Source organism: Arachis hypogaea, chromosome 2 (assembly GCF_003086295.3).
Source record: "Arachis hypogaea cultivar Tifrunner chromosome 2, arahy.Tifrunner.gnm2.J5K5, whole genome shotgun sequence".
Lineage (NCBI taxonomy): Eukaryota > Viridiplantae > Streptophyta > Magnoliopsida > Fabales > Fabaceae > Arachis > Arachis hypogaea.
The window spans coordinates 6,015,359-6,028,667 of NC_092037.1; the positions used below are offsets into that span (position 1 = coordinate 6,015,359).

The following is a 13,309-nucleotide window of genomic DNA, read 5'->3' on the forward strand; positions in this document are numbered from 1 at the left end:
GGTACACCACATCCTGCAGTGTAATAGTGCACTCCCTGAACGACATATAAAACCTGTGCGTTTCCGGATGCCAGCGCTCAATGAATGCACTGACCAGGTGCTTATCCCGTCTGAACCATCTCTTGTTCAGCCTTGCAAGATGGTATAAGTCGGCCATCGCAAGTACGGAACATACCTCTCGTCTGGACGCATACCCTCTCGAGATGCATCGTTGGGGCTGCAAAGATAATGTACCAGAAAATAAAAAAAAACTTTAATCATTCATAAGAAAAGATCATTCACTAACAAAATCACTAACTAAACCACCAACAAAATCACTAACAAAACCACCAACAAAACCACCAACAAAACCACCAACAAAATCACAAATAAAACCACTAACAAAACCACCACCAAAACCACTAACAAAACCACTAACAAAACCACCAATAAAACTAGTAACAAAACCACCAACAAAACTACCAACAAAACCACTAATAAAATCACTAATAAAACCACTAACAAAACTACTAGCATCATTCACTAACGAAACCAGTAACAAAACCACCAACAAAACCACTAACAAAACTAGTAACAAAACCACTTACAAAACCACTAACATCATTCACTAACAAAACTAATAACAAAACCAATGACAAAACCAATGACAAAACCACTAACATCATTCACCCCCTAAACCACTAACAAAATCCCTAACAAAACTACTAAAATCATTCACTATCAAAATCACTAATAAAATCCTTAAAATCATTCACTAACAATGCCACTAACATCCTTCACTATCAAAACCACTAACAAAAAATATATAAAAAAAGTTATTTGCTCTTATGTTAAAAGAATAAGTTCGCACTAACCTCTTCGTTGATGACATCAGCTATATGGGTTACTCCATCCAAACGATAAAGTCTGTCTGGATTACCCCCCATCGGCTAAATATTCTGCTCAAGCCTTTGTTGGAGTCGTTTTGGGTCGTTTTCCTTGGAATTTGGTGGAGTATGGATTCGGAATAGTGGTTTGAATGAGGTTAGTTCGAACTTCTTATATAGGCAAAATAGGGAGTAATTCGAAACAGCCTGTTTCGAATTACTATGGGCATGAAAACTTGAGTAATTCAAATCTATCCCATTTGAATTAGTGTGTCCTAGTGTGTGTAATTCGAATCAGTTTGATTCGAATTAATGTGTGTGTAATTCGAATAATGGTGATTCAAATTAGTGCTTGACTGCGTGTGTGTAATTCGAATTAGTATAATTCGAATTACTATGAATGTGTAATTCGAATTGCACTAATTCAAACTATATAGAAAAGTCCTCTTGGTGGAACCTTGTAATGTTTTTTATTTTGGTGGAATCATGTAAATATACTCAATGATTGGTTTATATGGGTTATTTGCCCTAATAATAATGCTGAGAAATGATGTTGCTATTTTAGGCTTCTAACCTCTGTCTTTGGCAATCTTTTTTTTCTTTCTTTGCTTTTTTATTTAAATTATCAAGTCATAAAAAAATAAAGAATAATTTAAGAAAACAAAAACAAGAAGATCAATAGTAACTATACAAATCAAAATACATAGGAGAAAAATAAACTATTATATGATAGAATTAACATGAGTATATTTCATCATTAAATAAACAAAGTTAACGCAAAACAAAATTACACGTAAAGAAAAAAAGAGTTAAAATATCTAAAGTGGTAATAAAAAGATTATTTTTATAATTTTATTCTGTCATATATTTTTATAAAATAATAAACTTCTAACTAAATTAAATTGTATTTATTATTATTAGAAAGGATAAGAGAGAGCAGTAAAGAAAAAATTTGTGCGCATTCAAGTTGTGTAGAATGATCAATATAAAAAGAGATTTATAGGTGCTAAGAGAATTAAAATAATAAAGACGTAATATCCTATAATAAATATTCAGATATGTTAAATAATGCTAATTGATCTAATTAATCCTAATTATACTCTAACATCCCTCCTCAAATTCAAGTGACAACTTGAGTTTAAAATTTGTTTGAAACAACTAAATAAAAAATGCATAAACTGATAGAACGGATGCAAACGGAACTACCTGAAAAAAGTACAGACAGAACTATCAGAAGGAAGCGCAGACAGAACTGCCAGAAGAAAACTCAACGGAATTAACTGCCACAAGGAAGCGCGGACGAAACTGCTGGAAGGAAGCGCAGACGGAACTACCAGAAGAAAACTCAACGGAATTATCGGAAGAGAACCCAAACGAAACTGCCGCAAGAGTGGCCAACTGCCGAAAAACTACTGAAAAGATGACGAACTGCCAGAAAACGGTTAAAAAAGACAAAGTGCGAAAAGATGACAAACTATCGGAAAGTGACAAAAAATATATAGTTTCTCCATGAAAATAAATAGTGGATGAGTTGATTGGTGAGGTAAAAAAACATCAAAATATTGACAAAAGAGAAGAAAAAAATGACACGAAAGAAAAGTATGAAAAATATGGTGATTTCACTAGAAGAAAATCAACTTATCCTCCTCAAGAAGGATATCATGGCTCCGATACCATGTTAGAAAGGGGAGAGGGAGCAATAGAAAAAATGTTTGTGAGTATTCAAGTTGTGTAGAATGATATAATATAGAAAGATATTTATAAGTGATGAGAGAATCGAAATAATAAAGACGTAATATCTTATAATAAATATTCTGATATGTTGAATGATGCTAATTGATCTAATTGATCCTAATTATATTCTAACAATCATATTCAATTAATTGATATATATAATATTAAATTCTGTGATACTTAAATATATAATAAAATCAATTAATTGATATAATTAAGTGTGTGTTTGGATTACAGTTTGCAAACGGGAGTTTGAATAAAATTGATTTTGCAAACTTGATTTTGATGAAAAGTAAGTTTGTGTTAAGTGATTTATGTTTGGCAATATTTATATCAAAATGGATTATAGTAAAATAAATGTTGTTTGGATTACATTATTCAAAATCACTTTTAGATACAAAATTACTAAAATAGACATCAACTTAAATAATTTTTGTATATTATTTTAATTTAGATATTTAAATAGATCTTATTAATTAATTCTATAATAAAATTAATATTTATACACTAAAATAAAAACAATATATAAAAATTGGCAAAATATACTTTTAATTAAAACTAACAAAATATAAATTTTAGAAAGTACTAAAAATAATAAAAAATTAAATATTTATTTTGGTAGTAATTAAAATAAATCAAAAAAAATTTTATGATATTTTTTATATAGTATATTTTTAGTACTCTTAGTACTCTTTTTTAGTATGTTATAATTTTTTATTATTATTATTTAGAATTCATTTTTTGTTTAATTTATTTTTTTAATAGGGTCAATATATTATATTAAAAAAATAAAAATAATACAAAAAAATTATAATTATAAAAGTGTATAATATCAAATAAATAATTAATAAAAAAATAGTAAATAATAAAAAGATAGTTCATATAAACAAAAATAATATAAATAATACAATAGTATGCATAAAGGATAAAATTGGTAAAAGATAAATAAAGATTGAGTATTGATGGCTAAAAGCCCGTTGGTGAAACGCAGAAGCTTAAAATTGTTGCTTCTTGAAAACGTGGTTTTGAATGCAAAATCACTTCTGCGTTCATGATCCAAAAATTTGCCAAACCAAAAAATTACAGCTTTCAAGATATCTAAACGTACTTTTTCTCTTTGAACGTGGTTGCCAAACACACCCTAAGTCATCATAATGAATTATATTTAATGAGTTAAAAGAAATAAATTAAAAAATACTCTTAGAAATATGTCACATTAGTTTTATAATTAAGTATAAAAATTTAATTTTTATATAATATAATAGATAATAGATAAATTAGATAAATATTAGAATTTTCTAAATATAAAATGTACCAGAACTTTTTGTGAAGAGATAAATATTTAGTAACTTCTACATTTGTGAATAAAAAAAAGCATAGCAGTTATGAAACTGATAATACAAAACCAAAAATAAATGCTAATAAAGATAAAAAAAATTATACAAAAGATTAATACTTTTAAGGAAAGAATTCAAACAAAAATAATATTTTAATCAAATGGTTAACATTAAAGTATTGTTGACCAAGAGAACAATATTTTGAAACCATAAATTGATGGAAAAGGTTAAGGCGTGGTCAACAAGTTTCTTTCTTGTCACCACCATTTTAAATGATTGTCTCTTTCAATTTCATGTAAAATAAATGAATAAATAAAAACAAATTAATAAGATCTTTGGACCAATTTTCAATTTTGATTCGGGTCCTCTCAGTTCCAAGTTATTGTGCATGCTTTCTAATTATATCTAGTCTGTTGTACTTTCCATCAAGGTATGTCACTTGAAAAAAGAAAAAAAAATAAAAATTTAGTTAACATGTATTTATGACACAAGTTAAGATGTAAAATTTTACTATTTTTAATATATTACTTACTTATTTATTAAAATAAAAATAAATTTTTTTATTACTATAAATTTTAATTATACTCTTAAAATATATAATAGTTAAATTTTAAAATATAAAAATTTATTTATAAAAAATAAGAAGAAATTAATTTATAAAAGGAATTAAATGATATTAATAAAATGAATTTAGTTAATATATGTTCGAGATATATCAGATAAAATGTTTTTAATAAAACAGATTTAGTTAACAAATATTTTAAGAGTATAAGATAAGATTAATATTAGTAAGACTTTTTGAACTTTTATCTTTAATAAATATATTAAAAGTTAAATTTTACGTATGTTTCACAACAACTTTTAATTACTAACTTTAATTAAGTTAAAGTTATAAGCATCCAAAAAAATTTAACTTTTGTTGAAAAAAAAAGAATATATTACAAAATTATATATTAAAATATCCTTATTTAATAAGTAATTTATTGGACAAAAATATAAATGACACTGAAATAATAAATGTATAGCTTAGTTAAAAATATCAGCTTAGGTATTAATTACATGATTATATAAACTACAAATTAATTGAAATTGAAACTATTTAAATTGAAAGTCATAGTACTGATATCTATTATAGGCCAAGCAGTTAGAAAAAAAAATAAAGAACGAAAATATTATATTTTTCTTAAGGAAATAATTAATTATTAAAATAATCATATTTTTAGGAATTAAATAACATTTTGTCACTATAAAATATTTGTATTTTGCTTTTAATTTCTATAAAATTATTTTTTAGTCCAATAAAATTTAACAATGACCTATTTGAATTGTTATCATTATTTTATTTCATTAAGTATTGAGGATAAATGTTAAATATTGATATGACAAGTCTTGTCATTATACCATTTCAATTTGTCACATCAATAATTAAGGATTGATGAAAAAGGTTAAACCTTGATCAACAAATTTTTTTCTTGTCACCACCATTTCAAGTCATAGTCTTTTCCAATTCAAATAAATGGATGAATAAAAAGATTTAATTTGTGTTAAAATAATAGTTAATTTTATTAGTCAGCTTAAAACAAATATTAAAAATTTAATTTTTTTATATGTAATAATTTATTATTTAGTAATAAATTTTTAAATAAATAATATATTTATATTCTTTTTAATTTATAATTAGATCATTTTTATGTCAAAAATATTAAAATTAATAGAATATTTTTATTTTTTCTAAAATAGTAAAATATATACAGTCAAAAACTTAATTAGATTTTTAATTATGAATATCTTCAATTTGCAAAAAAATATTCAGTTAATTTTAATATTTTTTAATTAAAAAAATTAATTATAAAATTAAAAATAATATAAGAACCTAATTAAAATATATATATATAAAGACCTAATTATAAATTTAATAAAAATACATGAACTAATAAAATAATTAAATTTATATTTTAACTATAAGTATAAAACTAGTTTGTTCCATGTGCCATATGAAAGTAGAGAGAAGCATTTATTTATTACAATTTGAAAAAAAAATATTTGATCATAGAATATCTGCTAAAAGTTGAATCCAATATCCAAATTTATGTAACAATTTCTAAACCTGCATCTAGTAGTTCTTTTTTGTGATCATTGATTCTGCAATTGCAGTTCAACCTTGACCTTATGGTTAAATCAAACTCTTCTAGTTGAATTAACTCTGCTATGAACATAAACTTTCTCAGATACATTCAATGATTTTGGTTCTTGAGAGAATTGTAAAATGAAACAAAGATCCTATTCAAAGTAACACTGCTACTGCCACATGGTGTGTAATCTGCTTTTGACTTTATGCACTTCTGTATCAAATTTTCTTCTTTTGGAACATTGACTTTGGTCTGTTTCTACTAAATGGAGAATTTGAAGTCAGCACATTTTGGGAATCAAGCTAATCAAACATTTATTGAATGGAAAAAGGGAATCTTTTCACTAGAAGTCTAGAACTCAACTAGTTCTAACATTAAATGATTTTTGTGACTTAAAGACTGCAATTATAGAATTAATGACAATATGAAGTTACCACTAATCACAAGCATAAATTTCATTATGATAAGAAAGGTGCAGTAATCTTTGCATCAGTGCAAGATCTATGTAAACTATATTATTACTTAACCTATGTATATAACTATGAAACTCCTAAAACAAATCTTGCATGGCAACACTTCTCTAACAAGATAGCACATCCCAACTAATGGCTAGAAGCAACAAAATCCCAATAACTACATTAACAAGGTATACCGCTCGTGGAGTCAGGCTTTCGCTCGACGAACACGGCTCTAGGTGGATGAAACTACCAATTCTATTAACATCAGAGCTTCTGGTTTCTAGCTTCTTTCCTGGACTAGTTTTTTGAGCTTTTTCTTGATCTCTTCTTGATTGTTCCACAGTGGTCAATTTCTTCTTATCCTGCATATTACATCACATAGGAGCATGGTATGATCAGTGGCATGTTAGAATTTAATTTTCTTCAAATGAAGCATCACAGCCTACTCAGTCAAGATAGGCTTCTTCGTCGTTTAGTCTGGCTGCTCGGTGTTCTCACCTCAAGATGGGGAATTGCATTGCTTGAAACCTTCCTATGTGTTTGAGATAGCCTCGGATTATATTGATTTTTCGATCTACTTAGAGCCGATGGAGGACTAGAAATTTCAATAGAACTGATCTCAAAAGGTTTATCTGCATTTGAGTCACATGAAGATGAATCCACTCCCCAAAAGTCTTCTGAAGAGATACTTCTAGTTTTATCTGTGCACGCAGCACTATGTGATGATTGAACCATTTTTGATACATGGTATTCTCTTGAACCAGCCTGATCATTACACATTGTTGAAGAATCAGGAATATTGCCATACTGTATAATTTCAGAAGTGGACCGATGGATCAATAGCATGTTTGGATTAGCTTTTAGAAACCCTGAACCATGATTTTGGAAAAAGCTATTTAAGATGAACTTTTTCTAAAACCATGGCTCAGGGTCATCAAAAACTAAACTAAACATGCTATATAATTTCAGCAGAGAATTAATGGATACCATGGCTGATTTAGCTTTTGGAAACTCAAAGCCATGGTTTGGAAAACAGCTAAACTTATCTCCATTTAGTTGTTTCCCAAACTATGGTTTTGGGCCACCAAAAAGTATACTCCTTCGGTTTCATATAGCATGCTCGGTATAGGCTGACGAAAACCTAAAACCATGGTTGGGTTGCATCAGTAGCATAAACCGAGCATGCTATAAGTCAATTCTTGAAAGGGCTCGAAACAAAGAAGGATCATGAATCCAGGAAAAATATTGCTTTTGAAGTATTTTCTTAATTTCCATTCCCTGCCCCTTTCTCCACTTTATGCACTGATGTATTGTTAAGGTGCCAACTGCCATGTATCAAACAGGACACAAACAAAAACCAGACATTTCAGCTAAGTATCTCTCTAACATCCTATAGAAGGAACTAACTAAACATTTTTCATAGACTGGTGAACAACAATTAATGTACATAACCAACAAATAGCTCATAAACAATTGGAGATATAACTCCCCAATATCATTTTTAAGGATTTATCTTTACCCGTCTAGAGACTACTTCAGCATCTGTGTCACTGCTTTCATAGCATACCCTCATTGATGGGACCGAGCGGAGGTGATTATTCATGAAAGTATGATGCTGCTGTCTTTCTTCAAACATAGCTATACTTCCACCATCCAAAATCGAATCCGCAAATTTCTCAGCATCTTGCTTCTCTTCGTTTGTTTCGAATTGTATATGCATACTTCTATCTTCATTTACAAGGTAATAATTTTCAGATGGGGAGAATGGGAAGGATTCTTGCTGTTCAATGCTGACTGGAGAGTGCTGTGATGATGATCCGTCTTGAGGCAGTGTGTGGAAGATCGAACCCATGTCCACATCTGGCGACTCAAACATCTAAAACAGACATAAAAGATATATTAACTATCCCCAAACTTTTTTAAAATGCATAAACCAAGAAATAGAGATCAAAATGATGCTTCTGCTTACACTTGGGACACTCTCATCTGCTTCTTCCATATGAGTGCTAGGTTCCCCCTCATCACAAGCTTGTGCATCAGTTCCATCTTCGGATTTTCTCTCGGCTTTCTTCATCAAGCGACACAAAACAAAATTCCTCTGCAGAATGTTGAGTATAATCAGCACTGAAAAATTGATACTACAATGGAGACTATCACAAATTCAGTTCATTGGAGACTTCATCTAGAAACAGCTTAAATAGCAAAAATCAACAATTCAATAGTATTCCACTATTTAATGAAAACCAATGATGAATTGTTCCACCAATCAACAAAAAAGAATGAATTAGGGGGGAAAAAGTGAGTCATGATTCATGATTCATGAAGAGACTATGACACAAAATACAAACATGGGAATAATTCCAATGACATAATCACCAATCAGATAAGGAAACATCAAAATCACAAGAAGGAGCAACAACAACCATACACTATAATAGTAATTTATACCAACAAAACATATAGATAAAAAACAAAAGTGAACACTTAAATTGGTCCAAAGAAATTTAGATCTACCACTTTGTTCTCCAACAAATTTTTTACTCTCTCGGTCATTTTCAATTATGCATTTTGAACAAACAAGTCCCTATCAAAGACAATTAGGTCTAAAAGAAATTAGTCCCCTTCAAAAAGTAATTCTAGAGTACCTCAAAATTTGTTGAACAACCAAAGTATGATATGAAATAGAATCAACTTGGGTATTTATTATAGAAACAAAGATCAATTTCCAAAACAGATGAAAACTAATCAAGGCAAAACTTATCTGGAAAAAGAAAAACCATATGTACCTGGCTATCATCAAAGGTAGTAGCATGATACTCATGGATAACCCAATTGGTTTTGACACCATTAGGAACACGGCCACTATAGAAAACCAGTGTCTTCTTGCTCCCAATTACATTGGTAGTTCCTCTTTCCTTTATGTATCTATCTTGTCCTGTGGCTTTCCAATATCCTCCTTTGGTTGCCCTGTTTGATCTTTTGCTCTTTCCATACTTGTAATCACGTCCACTAAAGAAGAACCATTCTGGATCATCCGATTTTATCTTTGATAATGCTGACACACAAAACCCAATTCATCAATCATCAAACATCATCATACTAAGTTACTAACATGAAGAAAAGTTTCAAACTTTGTGACATTAAGATCATGGGGTTGTGACAAAAAAACAAAAGGTACAAGCTTTGTCTCATGAAGATGATGGGGTTGTTGAATAATTGTATATTTATTACTTCATTTTCTTAAATTTTGAATACCAGATAGGATCATCAAACATGAAAAAGGTGCAAACTTTGATACATGAAAATGATGGGGTGGTTTTATTTATTATGGGTTTACCTGGAATTTGCCAAGGTTCAACCTTGCAAAGATCAATGTCAGGGATAATATTGATTGGAAAATTGTCATTTAGGAGCTTGTGATTGAGGTAATAGCTCACAAGCTCTTCATCTGTTGGCTTGAATCTGAATCCAACAGGAATGAAATCAAGTATTGGAAATGGAATTGTGGCACTTCTAGCCATTTTTGTTTTCTTTTTTTTTTTTTTTTGAAGATGAAAATTGTTTAAAGCTTTGGTTGAAGAAGAAGAAGAAGGTGATGAAGGTGATGATGATTGATGAAGAAGACGAAGATGAAGAAACAGAGTAAAGAGAAGAAGCAGCACTGAAGCGAAGCAGAGAGTGTTGGTTATGAGTGATTGGTTTGTGTCGAATTTGTAATGCAACGAAGTTAGTCATTGACTTGACTTTGAAATTTGGCGTAAGGGAGAAGTTTCAATTTTTTTTTCTTTTTTTTTTTCGTAACTTCGTAGAGTAAGATAAAAAGCAAAACACACGGTTAGAAATTATCTAATCAAATTCGTTGGTCGGAGAAACAAATATAAAAAATTTGTGGTATAACTTATACACATATAAAACTAAAAGATACAATAAAAATTTCAAAAAATAATTATTTAATTTAAAAAGTATTTTTATATAAAAAAAATACTTTTAATCACAGTGAAAAAGAAATAGAGCGGTGGAAATGGAATAACAATAATTTCAAAAAAAATTGTTATTTACAGAATTGAAATTAGTGTATTGACTAATTTACTGTTTTCCTATATAAATATAGTACTGAGAATAAATTTAAATTAATCAAGATAATAATTAACAAAATATATGATTTTATAAATTATATACAATGAAAGATATTTTAAAAAAAATAATTTGAACACTAAATTATTTGTTGGGAATAAGTAGTATGACCACAATCAAATCAATCACGTATCAAATAATTTGTTATTATTATTATATTAAAATGTTAATATATTGACGTCCTTAATTAAATTTAGAGATTTATCATTGTGATAGTGATCACAACATTGAGAGATAAATCTTTTATAATTTAATCTAAATTGTTCTTGGTCATAGGATTATTAAAAAGGACATTAATAATCCGAAAATATCAATATATATATAATGGTCTTCATTGGATGAAGATTAATAGATCTCATTTATTAAATTATATATATAGATGGTGTATATAGGGATATGACCATTGAACTGACTCACTTTGAGAATTCCTAAATCCTAATGGTTACAATTACCGCATATTTGTCAATAGGATATTCTCAAGATGAACATAGTAATAGAGTTTTCTTTGATCTGCGACTGTCATAGTAATTAACAATGTATTTATTATACTTTGATTCCGGACACCTAATACCCTAGGGTGTAGTTGAATGGACATTGGGTATGATTTAAATACTTGTAGAATTAATAATTAGTCAATAAGGAATCCGTCAACTGTTAGTAAAGAGTTTGAGCTCTATGATTATAATGACTGAGATAATGAAACCTTGGCCAAGGGAATTGAATGAATGAATAAATGAGTTTCTTAAGTCATTCACAGTTCATTATAATAATGGTAACATGTTAGAGTTTGACAATTAACCATACTCTAAGGATTAACCAAGAGCTGGAAAGATGGAAGGAATTATACTTTGTTCTTCTAAGGTTCTTAGTAAAAAATATTACTTCATACTATCGGGTCGTTGAGGAGCGTTGCTAGACGCCAACCTTGATTAGTAAATTTAGTATGACTAATTTACTACCCGCTTAGTATTAAACCTATGGAGTCACACACTAACGAGTGTTCTAATCTTTGCTGTAGAATTATTTAATTATTATTTTGATTTGATCAAACAAATAATTATATTAATTCAAATGGAATATTATTATATTTTTTGCTAGCACCAAGAATATAATAATAATATGATAATTAAGAATATTAAATGATATTTGAGAATAATTAGTTATTCTATTTCAAAATTTGAATTCTAAATTTGGACAAGATCCTAACTGATTCTGTTTCAAATTGAGTTATGATATGATTCATAAATTTGAAGGATTCAGATTTAGAATTTTAAGATATGATTCAAATTTGAATTGAGATTCAAATTTAAAATCATTAACAAATCTCATACTATATATATGTATGCAAGAGTAGAGGAATCACAGAAACGAGATAATAACAAGAGTTTTTATTCCTTTACCTCTACACACATAAACGTATGTGAGCCTGATTCTTGGAGAAGAAATTTATGGCGTGCAAAGAGTTGCAAGAAGTTTATCAATTTAAATCAGATGTCCATTGGTCAAGGAGTTGACAGCAAATGTTGGTCTCGGTGTGGATACGCATAGCGCCTTCGTACCATCAAAGGATAAAGTGATTTTTACTAAAACGTCTAAAGGTATTTTGATATGATCTATATATTATTGGAATAAAGTTTAAGCACAAAAATAGATTTTTAAGGATTACTTTCTTTTCTTCCGCTACGTGTTATGAACGCATGGTAATCTTTCAGTGGTATCAGAGTTTTGGCTTTTTTGTGTTTAAATTTTTATTCTTATTTTCTTAAAGTTTGTAAATTAATAGGATTAATTCAAATTATTTTTAAGCATGTGATGTATTTATTTCCATTGAGATGGTTTTCTAATAGATTAATAGTTAATTTATTTTAATTATTTAATTGTGATTAAATTATCATTCTTTTAATATAAAAGTTATATTTATAATCAAATATTTGGTTTGATTTTATTTATCATGAAACACAACATAGATGAATAAAGGAACTCTAAGGACATCTATGACTTTTTCATACAAACCTCACTGTTTGCCTTTTTTCATGAGACTCAAGACATGACAAAATTAAATAGAAAAATACTAAACAGAATACATTGAAGGAGAAGAAAAACTGTTAGCTCAGGTAGCTCTAAGAACTCTGTGTCGTGCACTCTCACACTTTCTCCTTGCTTCAAGCCGTGGCTGTTCTCCATTTTTACAGAAGGGGGAAGCCTCCATAGTTGAAACAAAAAACCAAGCCAACTTCTTCTTCTCCATGCAAACCGGTTCGGCCAGAGAGAGAGAAGAGATAACCTATACAAAACCCAACATGCAATTCTCTAGTCCTTCCTGTAACACCCTACCATACAGAGTCTTATGCTTAAGTCATAATTCAGAGATGGCAAGGTATTACGACCTCTAAAATAAAAATTTAGTACGTATAGTAGTATGAATAATTGATTATAACTAGGAGCCTTTGTAGAAAAAAGGGGTAAACAAAAACCGCAACCTTAACGCGCAACACTCCGATCGATACGTAACGAACAAGGATAACCAACGCGAAATTATATATAAACAGAGGAGTGTCAAAAACAGGAATATCAAGACTCAAAATCCGGCTGCGAAGATAACCGGTCCGAGCACAGCAATATATACATATGATAAAATAAGGAAAACCCCA

General features: G+C 28.9%; 1 protein-coding gene across 2 annotated transcripts; it reads right to left on the reverse strand.

The window, feature by feature from the left end:
- Positions 1 to 6,496: 6,496 nt before the first annotated feature.
- LOC112734701 (uncharacterized) lies at positions 6,497 to 10,372 on the reverse strand. 2 transcript variants are annotated; one of them, XR_011870564.1, is made up of 6 exons: positions 9,862 to 10,372; positions 9,311 to 9,579; positions 8,494 to 8,622; positions 8,044 to 8,400; positions 7,023 to 7,849; positions 6,497 to 6,886 (listed from the first exon to the last, which is right to left on the reverse strand). XR_011870564.1 is itself a non-coding variant. In XM_025784136.3 (6 exons), exons 1-6 carry the CDS (start codon positions 10,043 to 10,045, stop codon positions 6,647 to 6,649), a joined length of 1,446 nt encoding a protein of 481 aa, XP_025639921.1. In that variant the 5' UTR covers positions 10,046 to 10,372; the 3' UTR covers positions 6,497 to 6,646. The 2 variants fall into 2 exon arrangements, 1 of the variants encoding a protein (XP_025639921.1); XM_025784136.3 differs by having other exon boundaries at positions 7,023 to 7,289.
- Positions 10,373 to 13,309: the final 2,937 nt, after the last annotated feature.